Below are 25405 nucleotides of genomic sequence, written 5' to 3'. Positions count from 1 at the left end.
GCATCTTACTTACACCATGATATAATTGTCAATGCAGAGTGATACTTTTCAGTAATTTCATTGATTTTATTATATGTTATTGAAAGCATTGATAAATTCAGAGTATCCAATTTCATTTAATAACATCTGGTGGTAATACAATAAACGTTGAAATAATTGCATAATGTATGCATAATGGTTCAATGCTAACATAAACTTATTAAGATGCAAGCTCAAACAATCAATTACTGTAAATTCAGAAATAGTTGCGAGAATTTCAGAATTTTAAAAAGATCAGAAAGAAATCTTGATAGGTTTGAAAACCCTAGCCATTTCATTCTGCAGTCAGGGTAAATTTATTTCCCTCAATTCCAAGTGAAAACATGTATGCACTTAAACTTTTATAGGAAAGTAGCATAAATCCATAAAGCAGAAAGAGTATTTGTTTATCTTAGGGCTATTCCAGAAAAAATGTATGGGGGTGTTGGAAGGCAGTTTTTGTCAGCACCCGCCACCCAGACAATTGTAATTGAGAATTATAGTGTGTTATAGTGTGAAAAGTTGCTCTGATACCCATCACCCATGTATTATTAATACAATGTGCCTTCCAACCCCCCCCATACATTTTTTTTCTGGAATAGCCCTTACTGTATGATTCGTCTGTAACTGTTGTATGATGGTATTCCACATGACCTCTTCATAGTTCACTCGGTAAAACCCATACATCCCATAATTCCCTTTAATCAGCGTTACATCTTTTGTCACACTGATTTCAGCTGAAAATAAAGAGGACATAATAAAATTTATCTGCAGTAAAAATGATAAGTGATTGTGATTGGTCAATATAATGATCAATTAGAGTTAATGTCTTCTGATGAGGTCAATATGTGGTTTTATAGACTTTTGAAAAACTGATATTCACTGAGGCCAACAGTTAAACCACATATTTACCGAAACAAAAGACAGTAATTGTTTTATTCCATATTCCGAGAGAAATGTATCTAATGGAAATTATTTACCAAAACCATGAGTACCTCAAAGTTTTTTTTACCAAAATTATACACATAAAAGCTCTCGACGTTTTACGTGTTGAATATACTTTTTCCGCAGGTGGGTATGCTTATTTATTCAAAATCCCATTCATATAGAAATACCTATTAAAGTTTTAGGCAATATGGAAGAAACTATGTTATTTACTAGATGATATGATGAGTAGGATTTTTTAGTGTTAGATGGCAAGGTAACAGTGAGCAGGATAAACAAAAGTGTATTAGTGTAAAGTTACACTTCTAGATGATGTATCAGTTATAAGTTTGTCATCAACAGTAACTGAACTATTTAACAACTTACCAGAACCTTTGTGAAGCCAGACCATACCAGTACTAGTTGACCCATCTTTATAAAGGACTGTGTATCTAAATGGAATGTGCCACTTGTATCTGAAAAATATAAAGAAATCAGCTTTAATTTACCCATAGTCTTTTCACTATAAGAACATAAAATATCTTTACAAATGTGGGGGTGGGAAATATCGGTGTGATCTACCTCTTCTGATAGTTTTACTATCTCATATAGACCATTTTCATTAATACCGACTTTTGATTCTAGGTTCTACAATTATTCGACAGGTTACCTACTCTGTGGTAGGACAGGACATTCTGTTACTCAGTCAATTACCAGCAGCCAAAAAAATGAAAATCAAATATATAAACGATGCAATTTGGGGGGAAATTTACCATTTTCCACTAATTTAGTCATGTTGAGAAGAATTTACACAGTTAACTTTCCTTCAAAATTGTACCAATTAAAATCTTGAATTCAATTATTTATGTTGCTCTAGTAAGACAGAGTACCAGGATGTTCTACAACAGAAAAGGTAACCTGTCGAAAAATATTGATTCCAAAGTAAAAAGTCAGTAATATGAAAATGGACTATTGGACTAGCTTACAGCGGATCATGGATGATTTCTTTAACTTAATACTTCATAAGAAAATTGTTTTAAGATATTTAAGGAATGACTGTAATATTTTTTCTGTCTATGAAGAAATAACATTAAAAATTTGGTGCACACTGAATAACGTGCGTAGCGGGTTATTTAACAGTGTGCACCACATTTTTTATGTTATTTCGAATAGACAGAAAAAATATTACAGTCATTTCTTATAATTTAATTCTAAATTCCATTTTAAACCGCAGAAAACCATGAAAAAAACGTTGATGACGTCACGGTCACATGACTAAATTATGTCTATGGGCTCATAACAAAATAACGTCAGCTAATCAGAAGACGCCTTACATCCAAATTTAAATTATAGATATATAGTTTCTACAACTAACTTAATGTACTTGTTACTTGTTGACGATTACTTGTTGCTACCTAAAAACTACAACTGCATAAATCTGAATAACAGTAAAGATCTTAATATTTGACTTTATTCATTGAACCCCCTTCTTCCCAATGAGATATGTACCCCCTGAGATTATGTACCATCCTGGTGTAACCTCCTCATGAGAACTGTACCCCTGAGATCTACTTCATTGTGTCTCATCCCTGTGTACCTCTATCCTCCCCCAAGATATATAAATATCTAGCATATGCTAGATCCTTTTGTCCAATTCCTGTGTACCCCCACCCTCTCCATGAGATCTGTACCACTGCTGTTTAATAGGTCCCTGGATCTGATTCCCGGTGTACTTACCCAAAGGGAGATTCATCAGACTTTGTAGTCGCTGACCCATCGGATAGAAATCTTTCCTGTGTCAGTATAAACTTGTTTCCACTCTTTTTAACACTGACTACTGGGTAGCCCATCTGTAACGTCCATGTGTCCATTACAGCCTTCACATCAACTGTATTTCCACTTTTCTGTTTATCAAATAAATTAATCTATATCATATCATTGGAATAACATTGACATGTCAAGAATTATAGTCTATTGTTCAAATAATGATTGCTTTATGTATTTCTTTTTTTTCCTTGTTGCTTACTTGTACTGTGTGGTATTGAAACTAGAGGCTCTAAAGAGCCTGTGTCGCTCACCTTGGTCTATGTGAATATTAAACAAAGGACGCAGATGGATTCATGACAAAATTGTGTTTTGGTGATGGTGATGTGTTTGTAAATCTTACTTTACTGAACATTTTTGCTGCTTACAATTATCTCTATCTATAATGAACTTGGCCCAGTAGTTTCAGAGGAGAAGATTTTTGTAAAAGATAACAGATTTACGAAAAATGGTTCAAAATTGACTATAAAGGGCAATAACTCCTAAAGGGGTCAACTGACCATTTCAGTCATGTTGACTTATTTGTAAATCTTACTTTGCTGAACATTATTGCTGTTTACAGTTTATCTCTATCTATAATAATATTCAAGATAATAACCAAAAACAGCAAAATTTCCTTAAAATTACCAATTCAGGGGCAGCAACCCAACAACAGGTCGTCCGATTCATCTGAAAATTTCAGGGCAGATAGATCTTGACCTGATAATCAATTTTACTGTGTGTCAGATTTGCTCTAAATGCTTTGGTTTTTGAGTTATAAGCCAAAAACTGAATTTTACCCCTATGTTCTATTTTTAGCCGTGGTGGCCATCTTGGTTGGTTGACCGGGTCACGCCACACATTTTTTAAACTAGATACCCCAATGATGATTGTGGCCAAGTTTGTTTTAATTTGGCCCAGTGGTTTCAGAGGAGAAGATTTTTGTAATAGATTACTAAGATTTACGAAAAATGGTTAAAAATTGACTATAAAGGGCAATAACTCCTAAAGGGGTCAACTGACCATTTCAGTCATGTTGACTTATTTGTAAATCTTACTTTGCTGAACATTATTGCTGTTTACAGTTTATCTCTATCTATAATAATATTCAAGATAAATAACCAAAAACAGCAAAATTTCCTTAAAATTACCAATTCAGGGGCAGCAACCCAACAACAGGATGTCCGATTCATCTGTAAATTTCAGGGCAGATAGATCTTGACCTGATAATCAATTTTACTACAGGTCAGATTTGCTCTAAATGCTTTGGTTTTTGAGTTATAAGGCAAAAACTGAATTTTACCCCTATGTTCTACTTTTAGCTGTGGCGGCCATCTTGGTTGGTTGGCCGGGTCACGCCACACATTTATTAAACTAGATACCCCAATTGTGATTGTGGCCAAGTTTGGTTTAATTTGGCCCAGTAGTTTCAGAGAAGAAGATTTTTGTAAAAGATTACTAAGATTTACGAAAAATGGTTAAAAATTGACTATAAAGGGCAATAACTCCTAAAGGGGTCAACTGACCATTTCGGTCATGTTGACTTATTTGTAAATCTTACTTTGCTGAACATTATTACTGTTACAGTTTATCTCTGTCTATAATAATATTCAAGATAATAACCAAAAACAGCAAAATTTCCTTAAAATTACCAATTCAGGGGCAGCAACCCAACAACAGGTTGTCCGATTCATCTGAAAATTGCAGGGTAGATTGATCTTGACCTGATAAACAATTTTACTCCTGTCAGATTTGCTCTAAATGCTTTGATTTTTGAGTTATAAGCCAAAAACTGCATTTTACCCTTATGTTCTATTTTTAGCCATGGTGGCCATCTTGGATGGTTGGCCGGATCACGCCACACATTTTTTAAACTAGATACCCCAATGATGATTGTGGCCAAGTTTGGTTTAATTTGGCCCAGTAGTTTCAGAGGAGAAGATTTTTGTAAAAGTTAACGACGACGGACGACGACGACGGACGACGACGGACGCCGGACGCCGGACGCAAAGTGATGGGAAAAGCTCACTTGGTCCTTCGAGCCAGGTGAGCTAATAAAATTCAAGCGATCATGTTTTTTTTAAAGATTTATAGAGATTTCTTTCAACAATAATTTGTATGGAATATATTGAAATATCTAAAGTGAACTTCAAAAATTACATTAAACTATGTACAAATAAATTGTGTTAATATTTTTTTTGTTTTCTGCCAATAACTGTTATTATAGAAATTTCATGAAGATTTGGTTGCTCTGTAATATAGAGATGATAACCATACCTTTGATAAAGCACTCCATAAATCTACGGTGACAGCATTGCCATACTTGTACTGTTGGAGGTAGGATGTAATGCCGTCCATGTATACGTACCTTTGATAAAGCACTCCATAAATCTACGGTGACAGCATTGCCATACTTGTACTGCTGGAGGTAGGATGTAATGCCGTCCATGTATACATACCTTTGATAAAGCACTCCATAAATCTACGGTGACAGCATTGCCATACTTGTAGTGCTGGAGGTAGGATGTAATGCCGTCCATGTATACGTACCTTTGATAAAGCACTCCATAAATCTACGGTGACAGCATTGCCATACTTGTACTGTTGGAGGTAGGATGTAATGCCGTCCATGTATACGTACCTTTGATAAAGCACTCCATAAATCTGCGGTGACAGCATTGCCATACTTGTACTGTTGGAGGTAGGATGTAATGCCGTCCATGTATACGTACCTTTGATAAAGCACTCCATAAATCTACGGTGACAGCATTGCCATACTTGTACTGCTGGAGGTAGGATGTAATGCCGTCCATGTATACATACCTTTGATAAAGCACTCCATAAATCTACGGTGACAGCATTGCCATACTTGTACTGCTGGAGGTAGGATGTAATGCCGTCCATGTATACGTACCTTTGATAAAGCACTCCATAAATCTACGGTGACAGCATTGCCATACTTGTACTGTTGGAGGTAGGATGTAATGCCGTCCATGTATACGTACCTTTGATAAAGCACTCCATAAATCTACGGTGACAGCATTGCCATACTTGTACTGTTGGAGGTAGGATGTAATGCCGTCCATGTATACGTACCTTTGATAAAGCACTCCATAAATCTACGGTGACAGCATTGCCATACTTGTACTGTTGGAGGTAGGATGTAATGCCGTCCATGTATACATACCTTTGATAAAGCACTCCATAAATCTACGGTGACAGCATTGCCATACTTGTACTGCTGGAGGTAGGATGTAATGCCGTCCATGTATACGTACCTTTGATAAAGCACTCCATAAATCTACGGTGACAGCATTGCCATACTTGTACTGTTGGAGGTAGGATGTAATGCCGTCCATGTATACGTACCTTTGATAAAGCACTCCATAAATCTGAGGTGACAGCATTGCCATACTTGTACTGTTGGAGGTAGGATGTAATGCCATCCATAAATTTTTCTTTTCCAAGGAATTCTCTCAACATTCTTATCACTGAGGCTCCCTTTATAATGCAGATAAAATAGAATATTAAAATAAACAGAGCTCCTGAAAGCACACACCTGTCATTTAAATATGAAATAAAAATTTGTGTTTCTAAAATTATATGTATTGAAAAATAAAGAAGCAAAACAGCATTGGATAAGAAAAATTCTTTAAAATTTCAATTAATTAAAGAGGAGTTGCAGATAAATAAGATTTATTTCCCTTTGATGTTCATGGCAATGCCTATATTTTTGGTACAGGAAACCTGAAAAAAAATTTCGATATAAACATAAAAATAGGAAGTGCCCAACCCCAATTGATACAGAAGTCTGAAGGGGAAATTTTCATTAAAATCCTGACTCTCTTTTTGCAATTTTTACACCAAAAACCAATGAGCAGAAAACTTCAGTAAATCTAGGTACAAATTTATCTTTATTTTTTCTTTTAAAAACATCACATGGATGAGGCTAGCAATAAATAGGGATGTAGTCTTTTAAGTTTTATTCTTAAAATATAATAATTTATCATAATATACCTTATCATATGATATCGTATCAAATATCTCATTGATATCATCTGGATTGTGAACAGGTACTTGTATTGGATGTGATGTTTTCTGACTGTCACGACTTAAAGCTCGCTGTAGAGTCTTGCATATAAACTGTTCACCCTTAATCAGGAATAAATCAAATTGATAATAAATTTATATCAGTAGATAATTATAGGTTTCATAATGTGCGAGAAAGTAAGTTTTAGTTTATCAGAATGAAATAAATTGAATTGATGTCAAGTGACTTCCTATTTAAACGATTTCTTTTAATATGGTAAAAATTATCTTGTGTCATATAATTAAAATTGAACAAAATATTTTGTTTGTCTTTTGTATCCAAACAGTTTGACCTCATAAGTTAGCTTCCAGCATCAAACAATTAAAATGGTATTAGGAAGCACTTATTCTCATCACACTTCATTCATATCTCTTTAGGGAGTAAATTAAAACAGGTCACAATCATAAATGTATATACCCAATTCTACATGAAATGATTTTCACTTATATACTTAAAGTCATATGAAACGAGTGACCGGTGAAAAATAATGTTTATCCAATTCTTGAACCAATGCATACATATATCATAAACTTAGTCTTCTATGCACGATTTTATCATTTTTTCACATAAATTTCATAGAAGACTAAGTTTATGATATATGTATGCATTGGTTCATTTAGAAAATATGGCAGCTAATTAATGGTAGTGGTTTGTTTGTCATCCGTTTGTAAACAATCAACAAATAAGCATGGATATTCAAGTAAGCACATGTATAACAGGTACAATAAGATATCTTGATGACAGAGTGGCGTTTGGTTTTCCATTTGCACTTGCATATTGCAATCTCCAGGTTTTTATGAGAAAGGTCACGCTGAATACAGAAAACATATCGGCGAATTGTTTGCTGGAAGCAAGCAATTAAAAACAAGTAAACTTTTTCTAAATTTGGACAAAATATATAATTTTCTTGAGAAAGAGCATATGTCCATAAGTTTTATAGTAAAAACTAACCATTCAGTTATAAACAAGAATGTGTCCAAAGTACATGGATGCCCCACTCCCATTATCATGTTCAATGAACCATGAAATTGGGTAAAAAATCTAATTTGGCATTAAAAGTAGAAAGATCATAACATAGGGAACATGTGTACTTAGTTTGTTGATTGGACTTCAGCTTCATCAAAAACTACCTTGACCAAAAACTTTAACCTGAAACTCGTACTTGCATTTTCTATTTTCAGTGGACAGTGAAATTGGGGTCAAAAGTCTAATTTGGCTTTAAAATTAGAAAGATCATATCATAAGGAACATGTGTACTAAGTTTCAAGTTGATTGGACTTCAGCTTCATCAAAAACTACCTTGACCAAAAATTTTAACCTGAAGCAGGAGGAACGGATGAACGAACAGACAAACAAACAGAAGAACGAACAGACGGACGCACAGACCAGAAAACATAATGCCCCTCTACTATTGTAGGTGGGGCATAAAAACATATGCATATTTATTTTTTAATTTGAAGTTTCATATGACTTTAAAGCCTTTGAGGATGTACTTGGGTGAAACATTGAAAGTTTATGGAGATCCTTTTCCAGATAGTTAATTTTTAAACAATGGCTGGAGAAGGCAGACTCAGACTTTAACTTTATATTTGCATTGATATCATATGGGTTTCAAATTAAAAGAAGAGGAATCTAGAATCTGCTTACATTTTTGTATATTGACCTTTTATGAGCTATTGAAGTCTTATATGAAATGTGTGTTGTGGAGCAAAGTATCGATTTAACCCTGTACCATTAGGGGGGGGGGGGGGGAAGGAGTCTGAACATATGAAAAAAAGTCCTAATCCTCACCGAAGTACATCTTTAAGGATAGTTTTGAATAAGGACAATTGAAAAATACATGAATTTATTTATTTACTGGACTTATCTTAGATTTCCCTTATATTTTTCTGTTCTGATCAATTTTTGTTTTGTAAAATTTGTCATAGAGAATTTTGCAATAATTCTTGAACAATTGCCATGTGTATATATATTACATTTTCAATACAAATAAAACTAGGTACATGTAATACTATTTACAAAGGACTTTAAAGAAAACTAAATAATGAAACAAAACAAGACTTTTGAACTTGAACTGATATATTTACCATTTTTAATGTGGGATCCACTTCATTTGTACCAAGGTATTGTACGTAGGAGGCAAACCCTTCATTCAGCCATGTATCATCCCACCACTGTGGTGTTACTAAGTTACCAAACCACTACAACAACATAACGTCACATTTAAGTAAATTATTTACATTTGTCATTTCGGGCCTTATAGATGACCATGCAGTATGGGTTTGGCTCATCATTGAAGGCCTTATGATGACCTATAGTTGATAATTTCTGTGTCATTTAGTCTCTTGTGGAGAGTTATCTCATTGGCAATCATACCACATTTTATCCTTAAATAATATTTTCTATTAACTGCACTCCTTGAAATATATTAAATTTTATGGCATATCTTTACAATAAAAATCCTCTTAATCTTATATTAAACTTGTCCCACAGCCTTCGTGCTAATCTTATCTTTGATGACAGAAACATTATCTCTTGGTTTCTATTTTCTTTAAACTCGAGTTGCAAAATTCTACATCTCTGGTGGACAGTTGTCTTATTGACAATCAAAACCAAATCTTCTTATTTTTGTATTCCATTGTTTGAATGCAGTCATAGACATTAAAACAGTTTCTAAATTGAAATAGGCTTCAAACAGACAAATATTACTTTGCTCATTGTTGAAGGTCATAGGTGACCTATAGTTGTTAATTTCTGTGCCATTTGGTCTCTTGTGGAGAGTTGTCTCATTGGCAATGATACCACATCTTCTTTCTTATAAATATTACAAAGTGACAACTAGTATGGCTTGTATAATACCTAAGTAAAATGAACTATAAACTTTACCTGATGAGCTAACTCATGAGCAATAACAACTGCTACCCACTGTTTGTCTGAGTCTGAAGACTCTCCTGGGTGATATAACACTGCTGATTCCCTGTATGTAACTAAACCCCAGTTCTCCATAGCTCCAGCACTAAAATCTGGTATAGCTATCAAATCTGGAATAATATAATTACATCAAGAAATATGATATTTTCATATTCTATATAGACATCAGTTTTAAATGTGTATTTTTTACAATAATGAATTACAAATTTGATTATACAATATTAATGTTTAAAACAATCAGAAGAATCAGCTTAATGTTTAGATTTGCATGTTTTTTTTCACTTTTTTTCATTAATTACAAGTACTAGTTACATTGTCCTCCTTCAAATCATCAAAGTTGAATACAAAATAACAATGGTAATGAGTCCACCGAAATGTAATCAAGGCCAGGCTCATGTCATTTCAATGACACATTTGTCTTGATAATGAGATATTGAATTTAAGAAAACATGTGTCGTAAGATGCAACTTATATCGATAAATAGTGTATAATACTTACCTAGCTTTGGTAGAGGGTATTTTATCTTATATAAATCATCGTAATACTCTAAAACTGTGATTGCCACCTTCAAAGCAAAATCTACCTGGTCTATTTGGTCTTCTGCTGCATAAACTGCTACCTATGTAATCATGGTAATATATAATACTCAATATAGATGTACCAGGGGTAATTCATAAATTCTTGTACATGTGATGAACATTTTCATGATTTTTGTGAGAATTTTTTTTTCAATTTTTTTTTTCTGATCAAATGTAAAACATTTGGTCTGATAGTTAAATAACAATTGAGGTAAAAGTTAAAAATCTGTTTATTCAAAGTGTGTGTTAATATTAAGTCCAGCTTTCAATATATTTATGATTCCACTATTGGGAAAGGAAGTTTACTGCTGTAGCATAAGTATAAATTACACATTTTTTATAGGCTTGTATACTTCAATAAAACAACAAAATCAAATATACACGAACATGCAAGTTTTCCTTAATCCACGAAAATTGGTACCCACTAAAATAAATGATTCCACAGAATAAATTTTTGACAAAGAACAATTTTTCCAGTCCACGAAAAATGGTATCTACGTAAATAAATGAATCGTCAGTGTACTTTGTGTATGATGTACTCACATCAACTCCTGATTTTGTCTTTCCTTTCTTTGATTTATAATCACAAACAACAAAAGCTACGAGATAAGTTGACATCTTTACACTTTCCTGGAATCTATCTATCACTCGTCCATTCTTATAATCTTCTGTTTTGTTTAGGGGCATGTTAAATAAAGCAATATGCTTCTTGTCTCGTACAATTGACATTTTAAATGTGGCCTTTAGTCCTGGTTCATCAAAACAAGGGAACGCTTGTCTGGCACCGGTTGGCTGAAACTGTGTTGTACCAATATGTCTGAAAAAAATGACACATATCCTCCTAATCAAGTTAATAGATATAAGAAGATGTAGTACGAGTGCCAATGTGACAACTCTCCATCCACAAATAATCCAATTCACAATTTGTAAAAGTAATTATTCAGGTTAAAAAGAATCTGAAAGTTTAGAAAAACAAAGAAAAAAGATAACCAATTGCAAGATTGCTAGCCTCTTGGATTTTCAAAATGAATATATACATGTACACCTATGTGATGTATATATGTGGGAAAATAATTATTTGTCAGCAAAGGTGATAGTTTTGATTTGGAAATAAATCAATGAAAATTTATAATCAAAGTACTGGATAGCACCCGTGGAAATTATATTTCATTTTTTTAAAGATCATGTTAATCCTTAATTTATCATTTATCTTTCAGACATAATTTACAGAATCACTTTATGTAATATAGATCAAAAGTATTAGGCAACAAATAAATCTATCATCCTAATATATCAGACATCTAATATATACATTTGTGTATTCAATTATGAGGTCAAATATTTGTGTATTGAGATGTACATTGGGTTTGTATAATTATGTAACACTGAGGTTGACAAGTAATGTGGTCAATTTGATTGACAGTTTAGGAGGTGGGGCATTGTAATTTAAGGTCCACCTTGTCCCTGATCGTTTGGTGATAATGACAGTTGTCAATCATACTAGTATTGTATCAATACTCAATTACCTTATAAATTTGTTATAAAAAAAAAGCCTGCACATCAACACACCTTAATTACATACATTCTTGAATGAACTGCTCCAAAATATACCCATTTTCACACTGTTTTTATGTGTATTATGTGCATATTCATGAGAACTGTAGGGAACTATATTTCAGTGTGAATACATGCAGTAATAGTAGCTAACCTGTCATGTTGTTAGGGAGGCCAGTGGCTAAGGAAAGATTTAGAACAAGTTCCAATCTTTCAAAATAATTACATTGTACAACATGATAATCATCTGAACCAACAAAACTGTTTACTTAATCAAAATAAACAAAATTATTAAATTTGCTATCAATTTCCAAGGGAAAGCCGAACAACATTATATATACGAACATGGAAAACTTCAATGTCTCCATCAAACAGCTCCTTTTTCAACTTAAGTACAGGTGAACTCCTTTTAAAGCTATGTGGTATTCGATTTGCTCATTGTTGAAGGCAGTGTGGTGACCTATAGTTGTAAATTTCTGTGTCATTTGGTCTCTTGTGGAGAGTCAAAGTCTCTGGCAATCATACCACAACTTCTTTTTTATATTCTAAGTATCTTCTTTTATATACATGTATATTATAAGTATACCTTTACAAGAACAATTTAAAACTTGGTGCTTCATTAAATATCAGAGTACCTTCTACATGTTTTAAAATTGATATATCAAAAGAATAAAAGTCTATATTAAGAAATTTCCTAAATTTGTCATGCATCAAGATTTCATCCTCTAAAAAAAATATGTGTATATGTATATATATAACATCCACAACATTGTCCACTTAAAATTGTTGTTGAAAATAAAATTTGCATTACAATTTTCCTTAATTGCAACTTATTACTTTTTTACCCACACTTACCTAATTTCTCCACTCTTTGTCTTATAACTACTTAAATAGAATCCAGCAAGTTTACTGACAATGTTAGCATTGAACTTAATGATAATCTCGATCCCTGTCCTAGCTGATGGGTACATTTTTCTATCAGTTAGAATAGCCAGTTGTTCGTTCTTAAAAAACTCTAAGTGTTTTTCAACAACTATTGGTGATCTTTTGGTACTTGGTCCCGTCAACGTAATTGGTTTCACAAGTACCGTTGTCAATGTCAAATTTTTTGTATGCAAAACAATTAAAGATGTGGTTGCCTTAATTTTTGCTTTAATTTTCACTGTTCCAGAATATTTCAATGCTTTCATGTCTGGGTCTAAAAATACATCATAACTAATTGGTTCAACAGTGTCTGGTAACCGGATATCTTGCCAAGGGAAAATGTCGCCATTGGTGGCATAGATGTCCTCTTTGGTTATATTAGGTGTCGGGGTAGCCAGAACAGTGTTTAGTTTTCCACAGGAGGAAGATCCAGAACGAGCAAATGCAGCAATGATAGCTATAATAAGAATAAAGACTGCACAGAATACAACTATAGCTGTTGCTCTCGCTTTGGAACAAACAAGTTGTTTACATCGCTGTTTGACTGAAGGTTCGTAAACTGACTTCCTGTTTAAATTCTCACCTACAATAAATATGTATATATACAAGTATATGTAAACGTATGCATATGTAAATGTATAAGTATATATGTATGTATAAAGTGCCTAGAAAATGAACCTAACAATGTTACAGTAGATCTATTCAAATTCTCCCCCAATTTACATGTTCAGGTAAATGTAATTTTACTTTCAAAAGATAGTCAATCATAATGCTTAAGTGTGATTATTGTTTTCAAATATATCTGTGTACTGTGTTCCAATGTTATACCCCTCGAAATTTTAGTCATGTGGTTTTTGAACAGCGTTTTTACAGCCAATTTTGTAGATATTTGGACACTTTCTTATTTCATTATACTGTTATATCCACCATAATAGACCACTTTCGAGTTCATCCGTCACTGGAAAAAACTCGTCAATTATACGCGCCTTTATGACGTCATTTACCAGATAGAGGGGGTCGCCTATATCCCTGCACTATTTACGTTCATCAAGCGTCTTAGTGATCGTCATTGTGCAGGATAAACTTGAAATAATGGTTGTTCTGTAGGTACTTAATGACAATTCCCTAATGACAGCAATGCTGATTGTCAAATTTAAGAATTCAATTTGCCAAATTATTTGTACAATATAGAATTATAGTTTTCAAACCACTCGCTCGACATTGGAACAGAAGTGACGACGCCCCTAAACGCACAAATGACGTTCACTAAAACCAGAGTTTTTGACGGAAATGCATCGAACTCGAAAGTTGTCTATTGACTGAATACAATTATTTTGTTAACAAATATCAATAGATAACATGGATAAATACATTGTATTCCAGTATATTACTCTGCAAATAAAAGAGAAAATAATAAATTGGTTGTGACAACATTAATATTCTGTCAATTTTTCAACAAACTTTAACATATTTTGTTCAAATACTTAACATTGATACGACTTAGTAGACAACAATTAGAAAAAAAATAAAATTAGGGCAAATGGACCCAGAGAAAATAGGTATCAGGGAGAACATGAATCAGGTCGAAGGCAAATCAGGCCAAACCGACTAAATTTCGGCATGTCACTGCCTTTTTCAATATTCTGAGATTAAAATTATTGATTTAAATTGTGCATGTATAATCAATAAAAAAAAGACAATATAGCTAATAATGAGTAATATCAAGACAATTGCATTAAAAATCTTTCAGGTGCTTGTCTGTAGTGAGTGTAGGATTTAAGGTGTAAATACCGCAAAGTGTTATGTCATTTATAAAGATAAGACTAGTCGACAGTGTGCTATGACCTATAGTCCAGCTTGTCAGCTTTTTCATTTACCTGGCAAAAATGATACATCTTCGATGTCATCGGCCATTCTTTTCCTCAGTAAGATCTTTTAAATGTGAAATCCGGTTCTACAATGTAGCCACGTATGTTACATAGTTGTTTGTCTGTGAATGTCACTGGGACAAATTATTTACAAACATAAAAACATTGATGAATATTAATAGACCACTTTCGAGTTCATCCGTCACCGGAAAAAACTCGTCAATTATACGCGCCTTTATCACCGTCATTTGTGCGTTTAGGGGCGTCGTCACTTCCTTCCAATGTTGAGCGAGTGGTTGGAAAACTATAATTCTATATTGTACGAATTATTCGGCAAAATGAATTCTCAAAATTGACAATCAACACTGCTGTCATTAGGGAATTGTCAGTAAGTACCTACAGAGCAACAATTATTTCTAGTTTATCCTGCACAAAGACGATCACTAAGACGCTTGATGAACGTAAATAGTGCAGGGATACAGGCGAGCCCCTCTATCTGGTAAATGACGTCATAAAGGCGTGCATAATTGACGAGTTTTTGCCGGTGACGGATGAACTCGAAAGTGGTCTATTGTTTTCATTTGCAGAGTTCCGGGTATAACTTTCCCAGAAATCCGAATGGATTCCCGCGATTTCACGACACCCAAACAATCTAACTATTTACCAAATAAATGTTTTACAAATAGCTGATAACAACGAACAAAAATAATCGTACACATAACATATTTACAGTGTTTGTGTATCAGAAGTTGTGCTTTAATTTTAGTTATGCTTTAGTCTTGGCATGTTTAAATGAACAGAGTAGCTTAGTATTGCTGTTGTAACGGCGAACTTATGTTTTGGGAACATTATTACTTCCCTTTAAAATGGAATGTTGTAAAATTAACATTTAATTACTATTGTTAAAATGAATTATTGATATTTAACATGTCAATATATGTAGTTACATTATTGTGTTTTATTGATTGAATATATTCTCAGATTTTGTTAAAATCAACTTAATATTTAGTTATAGAGTGTTGATATTTGTCTAGTATTTGTTAACTAACTACCGAGATAAATACTTGTACTGGGCTTAAACCGACCGTGCAAGGGCTGTATAGCCGGTCAAGGCCGTTAAAAACTTCCATATGTTGTTGTTGTTTTACAGTAAAAATAAAACACCTCCTGTTACACTTTGTATGTCCTAAAGATTTTCAAAAGAGGGGCGAAAGATACCAGAGGGACATTCAAACTCACAGATCCAAAATAAATTAACAACGCCATGGCTAAAAAAGAAAAGAAAAGCAGACAATTAATAGTACAATTGACACAACATAGAAAACTAAAGACTAAGCAACACGAACCCCATCAAAAACTAGGAGTGATCTCAGGAGCTCCGGAAGGGTAAGTAGATTCTGCTCCATATGTGGCACCCGTCGTTTTGCTCATATTATTACAAACCCGGTTAAAAGTCACGGCTATTTCGGTATTTCGTGGAAAGGGTACAGGATTGTAGTTACGACATTAGGGACATATCCGATATCATATGTGAAACAGATATTCCGTAACGGTCAACCAACTCGTGACGGCGTATGTAAAATTTACGAAGGCATGCATGATTTCAACTTCACGATTTGGAACTTTTCTTTTTGAGCAGCAATCTTCCATCAAGTAAATCATGATAGGAAATTCAAGTCCTAGAATATCGTATCAATTGTGAGTTATATACTCCGTATGCAGGTGCTGCTGGAATGTTGCTACATAGAAATGGAAAGTTCACAACTGGAACGCTGAAATCATCTCTTTTGTTTTAAAGTTTTGTTTTTCACCAACCCTTATTATCAATTTCTAGATGAAAGTCAAGATATAAGGCTGACTTTACTGAATCTGTTTTATCCTTTATCTCCAATTCGATGGGATAGATGAGTTCAACATAGTCACCAAATCTTGAATTATTTAGTGAGAAAAGATCATCTATATAGCGGAGAGTAAAGTTATTAAAGGATATTTCTAGCTTGGTTTCTTTTTTACTTAGAAGTTTTTGTATAAAGTACACCTCATATAAATAAAGGAACAAATCCACAAGAAGAGGGACACAGTTCGTTCCCATGGGAATGCCGAAAGTTTGTTGAAAAACAAGTCCTCCAAACGTAACATAATGTTGTCAATCAAGAAATCAAGCATCTTGATGATGTCAGTTTCAGAGAAATTTTTGTTTGAATCAGAATGATTCTTAACAATGTAGGATTTGTCCCTCCCTAATTGAGACAAGATACCTGTATCTAAGTTCGTCATTCTTGTTATGAAACAAAGCAATACCAAGTTTACTCTTTCAATTCGTCTTTTCTTTTATTTTGGAATAGCTAGGGAATACTGGTGTAAAGTGTAGAAAAGTCAAATGCTATATACTATTGCAAGATGAAAAAGTCTTATATTGTATGTAATCTAAAAGATCTTTGGAATTTTAAGTATCCACATCTGATTCACGCCACCCGTAGAATATAATAACTTTGACTGAGCCCGGTTTCGATTGCTATAAAATAGATCTTAATTATTTAGAAAGAGGTTCCGTGGAGCACTAAGAAGACCTAGCAATATACCGTTGTTTATAATATGTAGTTTAGGTATCCAATACAGTGATGGAAAATCAAGTTCTTCATTTTTGGTTGACATGTGTCCGTTATCGATATTATAGACACTGCTCATATTTTCTTATATTAACTTTAAATACTGATTTTAATTCTTTGTTTTTTTGTAATTTTCTGATCATTATATATTTCATGTACACCAAATTTCTATAATAGAGGGAATAAAGTTACTAGTATATATATATATATATCCAGGATTTCTTCTTTGGTTGAAATTCCAAAGGAATTTTACTTATTAACTTACTCCTTTACTAACTCGCATACTCCTTTACTTGTTCGTTTACTCATTTATTTACTTACTTTATTACTTATTTACTTTCTCATTTACTTACTTACTTACCTATTTACTTACTCATTTTTCATAAGAGGTGCCCTATATGATCAACCAAATTTGACCCCAACCCATAATTCTGCCTCTGAAAGCGATTTATAATGCTATGCCGGTAATAAAACATCGTTGATACTCTTTATGGGTCGTTTTCAAAAAATGTCGAATTTTCAGTACACCCATGCTAACTTTTTTATTTCTAATGGAAATTTCAGTTGAAATGGTTTAAATGAAAGCTTGTCGGATTTGTGATTCAGAACATTAATAATAAACACACCTTACATCTATTTTGATAAGATTAAACTGCATTTAAGACCCATTTTGGGGGTATTTGTCTGCGTACAGTGTCAGAAAAACACATTTCAAATGATTTTTTTGCGATTTTCTGATCGCCTTGATATCTGCAAAAGGGAAATTATTCTCCCTATGAATATTGAATCAGTCAGTGTTGATCTCAAAAGTGCAAAGTAATCTTTACATTTAAAACGCCTCGTTTCTTGAACGACAGTGTAGAAAAAAGAAATTTCAAGAAATTTAGTGAAAAAAATATAGCGTACTTTTTTTCATGTCTATGCTGTTACCACCAATTTTGATTAAATACACCAACAGTATACTTGTAAAAAGTGCAATAACGTGTTGGAAACCAAATTCACAATAGAAAAACGTAATCACTTCACCAAAGGGAGTAGTTATTTCACAACAGCAATCAAAAACGAAGAAATTTGTCTATCCTGTTATGTCTATCCTGTTACTATGGTTGCTATGGTTACAGTAACAGGATAGACAATTGTAGACAAAAACGTCGTTAATTTTTTTATCTTAACATATAGGTGCAAAACGAATGAAATATTTCGTTGTTTGAAGGCATCTTAAGGTTATAACGTATTAATCTTCCCAATTAAGCATTCGCAGGTGCAATACTGATATCGGTAACAGGATAGACAAAAAGGTAACAGGATAGACTTTTATATAGTAATATATCAGAAACGTACGTTCCTGTTACCAATGAAATATAGAGAAAAGTAAACTAATTTATGAGGGATTTACTTGATGTTGGGCTTATTTGAAAGGGTGAAAAAATGCCGAACAATATAAATTGCTATCTTAGACTTGCATTACTGGTGGTAGTTTTTACAACCTTTGAAAACCAATTTTTAGAGGCATTTTTCAGTACAACATTTTAAATTGGCAAATAATCTATTATATTACAGAATGAATATATATAGAAGTTTATTCTCTTGAAAACCATCTAATTGTCTACGTAAAACAAGCTTAACATTTTATCTAAACCTTTTCTTAATAACCCAAAATTTCTTTTGAAAATGGTAACAGGATAGACAAAATAATGTACCACCGATCAAAAAATGTTTCAACATATTTTTGTATGACATCATTAAGATTGCATCTTTTAATATGTTGTTCTTAAAGTACTGTTTGTTTTGATTTGCTTATGTAGAGGGTTGTTTGAACAAGTAACTTTTAATATTTTTTTCAATTTCAAAATTCGACATTTTTTGAAAATAACCCTTATAAGTATTCCTAACCATTTAGTTCTGGTATCTATGATGAGTTTATTGGTGTTGTGTTTGTTTAGTTTGTAAAATCGTGTAACTAATTGAAATGTTGATAAATCTGCAACAGATGAGTCAGTTGAAATCAACCTGAATTCATAGGACACAACCAAAGACACTTGTCTCGGAAATTCATAGAACACAAAATTTGTATTTTATTATAGTTTGCGTTGCAAATTGTCCCCACTATCTAGGATTTAAAAATATCAATTTTCGTGCCAAATGATGATTTTTTTTTGTCATATTTGTCAATTTCTTGGTAATGACGTCATTGTGACATCATAATTGATCTTTCTGTCCTTTAGGGGACGACCATTTGATATTCTGGGGGGGCAGGAGGATTTGTATTTGATCGGTTATTTATTTTTGTAAACTAAGAGGACAGATTATTCATTTTCTGCACTATTGAAGCAAGATTTTTCATTTTCATTAAAGCAAGGGACTGATTATTCATTTTCACAACTATATTTTTGATATTCGAAAACATACAATTTTTTAAATGATTTGTTTATAAATTATAAATAATACATATAGTATAGTGTCATTATGTACTATTTTATTAGAATAACCATCCCCTTCTGCAGAAATGAATCTTTTAAATTCCCAACTGCATATACATGTATTGCATACATACATAGTATTAAAGTTTAGTTATAACTAGGCACTTTTAAATGTATTGGCAAACATACAACGTCGAGCGGAGCGAGGAAAAAATCTTTTTTTTTGAAGGGTTTTGGAGCCACTGACGGCCCAAGAAGCTATAGAACAAATGATGCAAAATCATGCTTTCTGGGTGTTCCGAAGACCCTTTCATAATCTGAAAATGAAGTTTTGTTTTAATAATTTTTTGACAATATTTTGGTTCCAAAGCAAAATGTATAAATTCAGTGTAAGACTGAAGTTTCTAGGGACAACATCAAAAGACCAATGTGCATGATAAAGCAAAAATGGAATTCACATAGGTAAGCCTGTGGCTGCTGTTTTTTTTTTTAAACTCGTGATCAAGTTCATAACAAAATTACTAGATTACAAAAGGAATGTTACACTAACAGAATACAGAAGGGCAATCAATGAACAAAAGACAAATAAAAAAGAAACATTGATCCCGAAAAATCAGGGCTATAAGTCTGAGGGAAAACAGAACTTTCTTCTTGCAAGGCCGTGAACACAATTTGATATGGAGACAAGCGTTTGGTTTTGAAATTTGGTACATGTAGTTACGGCCCTGTTAAAATAAAGGTGAGGTAAGATTTCCTGAGACAATATACCTCAAGTTAAATGAACCAATTTTCAGACATTTCAAGTATATTTAAATAATATTGATACTTTTGTTATTAAAAAATTTGGGAAGTGTTTCCCGATTTTTTTGGGGAAAAAAGATGAATTTATGAAGAATCTGGTGCCATCTCATACTTTCGATTAGACCTGCTGAGTTATTTATTTTCTATACATTGCAAGTCAGGTAATTTATTTTCAAACTACCACAGAACAAACCATTTATTTTTGTGATTATCAAGGCTGAGTTATCTATTTTCAAAATCCTCCTGCCCCCCCCCCCCCCCCCCCCAGAATATCAAATGGTCGTCCCCTTAGTATTGCAGAGTAAATTAACCTGTTCATTTTGCAATTCCATGGACACTGAATAATGCATGGTTGTTACCATTCCTCCTAGTCTCATACTCTACACATCTGGCAATGATACTTAAAAAGAAAAAAAACACTTGTTAAAAACGACGAATAAAACACTGTGGTATACTGAATAGACTCAGCTAAAGACAATAACCTTCAGTAGCTGAAAACTTTTTTTTTTTCATTAAAAAGGCAAATAGTTTTAGCTACTAGATGTCAAAAACAAAGTATGATTTATTTTTGTACAAACAATACTTCGCTTTTGGCAGTTAGATTTTGTCAAAATAAGCTAAGAAACATCGCTGATAAATTATTCACTTTTTTTACCTAATTCAATCCGTATTCATGTGCATTACATCAAATTTACCCTCTTAGCTTGAGATGTGTTACGCATGTATCCAGCTTTTATAAGAAAAGGATGTCAACATTGAAAATACTTGAAACAAAAATGAACAATTTGTTTGACTAAAACGATCAACTTCTCATACAGGCAAGATTGATAAATAAACAAATTTGAACCTACGAAATTATATTAAACAGAACTAGAAAAATCTAATTGAACGTGGTCACTATCTGTTTTATTTTTATATTCATATTGAGTTCAATGACCGTCGTAAGTCTTCGGAAGTCATCTTGAAGATTATAATTAGCTGAGGTATATATATATAGATAGATTAAAACTGACGTGGAAAGGTAACACCCGGCCACCGAAAGCTTTATTTTTATGAAGCCCAGGTGGTCGTGTGGTCTAACGGGACGGCTACAGTGCAGGCGATTTGGTGTCACGATATCTCAGTAGCATGGGTTCGAATATTGGCGAGGGAAGAACAAAAAATTTGCGAAAGCAAATTTACAGATCTAACATTGTTGGGTTGATGTTTAGACGAGTTGTATATACATAATGTACACAGCCATGTATCACCATCATTGCTGGTGATCCGATGGATAAATCTGTTGTAGAGTTGTCACTGACACAGACGTACTTATTAATATAATTATTTTCTGTGACTGTATCTTGCATTAATTTGTAGGATCCTTTACTATAGATAATTGAGCTGATCTGTAACAATAACATATCCATGCCTTATATATCATGTACTGTAGTACGACGCTAGATTAAAAACTGACGAGGAAAGGTAACACGCGGCCACCGAAAGCTTTATTATTTTTGTGAAGCCCAGGTGGTCGTGTTGTCTAGCGGGACGGCTACCGTGCAGGCGATTTGGTGTCACGATATCTCAGTAGCATTGGTTCGAATCCCGGCGAGGGAAGAACGAAAAATTTGCGAAAGCAAATTTACAGATCTAACATTATTGGGTTGATGTTTAGACGAGTTGTATATACATAAGGTACACAGACATGTATCACTATCATTGCTGGTGACCCGATGGATTAATCTGTTGTAGAGTTGTCACTGACTCAGACGTTCATATATATATATATATATATATATATATATATATATATATATATATATATATATATATATATATATATATATCGTCTAAACATCAACCCAACAATGTTTGATCTGTAAATTTGCTTTCGCAAAATTTTTGGTTCTTCCCTCGCCGGGATTCGAACCCATGCTACTGTGATATCGTGACACCAAATCGCCTGCACTGCAGCCGTCCCGCTCGACCACACGACCACCTGGGCTCTCAAAAAAGAGCTTTCGCTGGCCGTGTGTTACCTTTCCTCGTCAGTTTTAATCTAGCGGCGTCCTACAGTACATGATATATAAGCCATGCAGATGTTATTGTTACAGATCAGCTAAATTATCTATAGTAAAGGATCCTACAAATTAATGTAATATACAGTCACAGAAAATAATTATATTTATAAGTACGTCTGAGTCAGTGACAACTCTACAACAGATGTATCCATCGGATCGCCATCAATGATGGTGATACATGGCTGTGAACATAATGTATATACATCTCGTCTAAACATCAACCCAACAATGTTATATCTGTAAATTTGCTTTCGCAAAATTTTTGGTTCTTCCCTCGCCGGGATTCGAACCCATGCTACTGTGATATCGTGACACCAAATCGCCTGCACTGCAGCCGTCCCGCTATACCACACGACCACCTGGGCTCTCAAAAAAGAGCTTTCGCTGGCCGTGTGTTACCTTTCCTCGTCAGTTTTAATCTAGCGGCGTCCTACAGTACATGATATATAAGGCATGCAGATGTTATTGTTACAGATCAGCTAAATTATCTATAGTAAAGGATCCTACAAATTAATGTAATATACAGTCACAGAAAATAATTATATTTATAAGTACGTCTGAGTCAGTGACAACTCTACAACAGATGTATCCATCGGATCGCCATCAAACATGGCTGTGTACATAATGTATATACATCTCGTCTAAACATCAACCCAACAATGTTAGATCTGTAAATTTGCTTTCGCAAAATTTTTGGTTCTTCCCTCGCCGGGATTCGAACCCATGCTACTGTGATATCGTGACTCCAAATCGCCTGCACTGCAGCCATCCCGCTAGACCACACGACCACTTGGGCTCTCAAAAAAGAGCTTTCGCTGGCCGTGTGTTACCTTTCCTCGTCAGTTTTAATCTAGCGGCGTCCTACAGTACATGATATATAAGGCATGCTGATGTTATTGTTACAGATCAGCTTAATTATCTATAGTAAATGATTCTACAAATTAATGTAATATACAGTCACAGAAAATAATTATATTTATAAATACGTCTGAGTCAGTGACAACTCTAAAACAGATGTATCCATCGGATCGCCATCAATGATGGTGATACATGGCTGTGTACATAATGTATATACATCTCGTCTAAACATCAACCCAACAATGTTAGATCTGTAAATTTGCTTTCGCAAAATTTTTGGTTCTTCCCTCGCCGGGATTCGAACCCATGCTACTGTGATATCGTGACACCAAATCGCCTGCACTGCAGCCGTCCCGCTAGACCACACGACCACCTGGGCTCTCAAAAAAGATTTATTTATATATATATATATATATATATATTCTAGAATAGGCGATACTAGGCAGATAAGGAAAAAATCATATCAGTTTAAAAATTAGCACAACGGTACTGATATAAGATGTTATTATACGATGTTATTATATCTTCGACTTGAAGAAGGCCATTTGTTGAGCCGAAATATTTGTCAACACGATTTAATAACAACATTTTCGTATAATAACATCTTATATCAGTACCGTTGTGCAAATTTTTAGACTGATATATATATATATATAAATATTGACACCTTATGTTTGTGGCATAACATCGTGGTCAAAAGTTGATTTTTTTCTGTTTGGTATTAAATTTATATTAAGATCCATTTTGTTACATCTTGTGATCAATTTTATTTGGCAATCGCCAATGGCAGTCAGCAGGGTTAAAGAACATCAGTTGTTCAACCTGTTAGTCAAATGCGTTTTCTTTAAATATACTTTTTCACTTTTTTGGTCTTTTGGAAAATGTTGTTTGTGCTGTTTTTAGACCCTTCTACAACGAAATTTGTTTTACATGCACACGTATAAAAATTGCGGTTTTTATCCAACGCAATATCATAGGTTTGAACGTAGTTTTCAATTTAGACTCGAGTCTATATATATATACAACTCGTCTAAACATCAACCCAACAATTGTTAGATTATGGGCCTGATCTGAAAATTTGCTTTTGCAAATTTTTTGTTCTTCCCGCGCCGGGATTCGAACCCGTCCCGCTAGCCGTCCCGCTAGACCACACGGCCACCTGGGCTTCATAAAAATATTCACATAGTTAATTTTATTTTATTTTACTATTGGAAAACTATGACAAAGACATTTTATACCGATGGTCATAACCGATGGTCATTACCAATTTTTTTTTATAACGAGTGACTTAAAAAAAACAAAAATTTCTTAAACTGTTATTACTCCCGGCGAGGGAAGAACAAATATATATATATATATATGAATCATGATCCTATATGATATATAAAAATTGTTGAGTTAGATTGCTGACAAATAATAAATACATTGTGTATGAAAATAATAATATAACATCTACACACGCTTAAAAAACACGTGTCTCATGTCTATCTCTAGATTCACCTTCCGTGACAAGGTAACACTACGACTATTGAAGTTATATTTTTTATATAGCGGATGTGGTCGAGTGGTCTAGAGCGCTGGACATGAGGCTAAGCGATTGGTGCTGTAGTGTATCAAAGGTGTGAGTTCGAATCCCGCTGAGGGACGGACAAAAATTTGTCAGTATAAAATCTAACTCTAACACTGTTTGGTGTAATTTTCAGACTTATATATATATATATATATATATATATATATATATCGTGACAACTCAACAAAGTTAGATCTGTAAATTTGCTTTCGCAAATTTTTTTGTTCTTCCCTCGCCGGGATTCGTACCCATGCTACTGGGATATCGTGACACCAAATCGCCTGCAGTGGCGGATCTAGGGGGTGGTCCCACGACGCACCGGACCACCCCCATGACGAATCTCAATTTTTTTTTATATATAAGTGTCTATTTTTTTAATAACTAGCTAATTAAC

The 25405-nt window shown here is 33.6% G+C and overlaps 1 protein-coding gene across 1 annotated transcript in view; it reads right to left on the bottom strand.

Annotated features, from left to right (window-relative positions):
- LOC143069505 (endoplasmic reticulum aminopeptidase 1-like) overlaps nucleotides 1-14864 on the bottom strand; it is a 32617-nt gene extending 17753 nt beyond the window's left edge. Inside the window, exons 1-11 of the mRNA XM_076244186.1 lie at nucleotides 14700-14864; nucleotides 12754-13405; nucleotides 10888-11161; nucleotides 10265-10385; nucleotides 9722-9876; nucleotides 8923-9036; nucleotides 6763-6897; nucleotides 6115-6246; nucleotides 2680-2846; nucleotides 1330-1418; nucleotides 628-755 (exon numbers count right to left, since the gene is read on the bottom strand). Coding sequence (XP_076100301.1) covers nucleotides 628-755; nucleotides 1330-1418; nucleotides 2680-2846; nucleotides 6115-6246; nucleotides 6763-6897; nucleotides 8923-9036; nucleotides 9722-9876; nucleotides 10265-10385; nucleotides 10888-11161; nucleotides 12754-13405; nucleotides 14700-14736 — 2004 coding nt within the window. The 5' untranslated portion in view covers nucleotides 14737-14864. The remainder of the gene's footprint in view (nucleotides 1-627; nucleotides 756-1329; nucleotides 1419-2679; nucleotides 2847-6114; nucleotides 6247-6762; nucleotides 6898-8922; nucleotides 9037-9721; nucleotides 9877-10264; nucleotides 10386-10887; nucleotides 11162-12753; nucleotides 13406-14699) is intronic.
- Nucleotides 14865-25405: the final 10541 nt, after the last annotated feature.

This window comes from Mytilus galloprovincialis, chromosome 3 (genome assembly GCF_965363235.1).
Source record: "Mytilus galloprovincialis chromosome 3, xbMytGall1.hap1.1, whole genome shotgun sequence".
Taxonomy (NCBI): Eukaryota; Metazoa; Mollusca; class Bivalvia; order Mytilida; family Mytilidae; genus Mytilus; species Mytilus galloprovincialis.
Note: the sequence above shows the minus strand (reverse complement) of the source record. Positions and strands in the feature narration are given on the sequence as shown.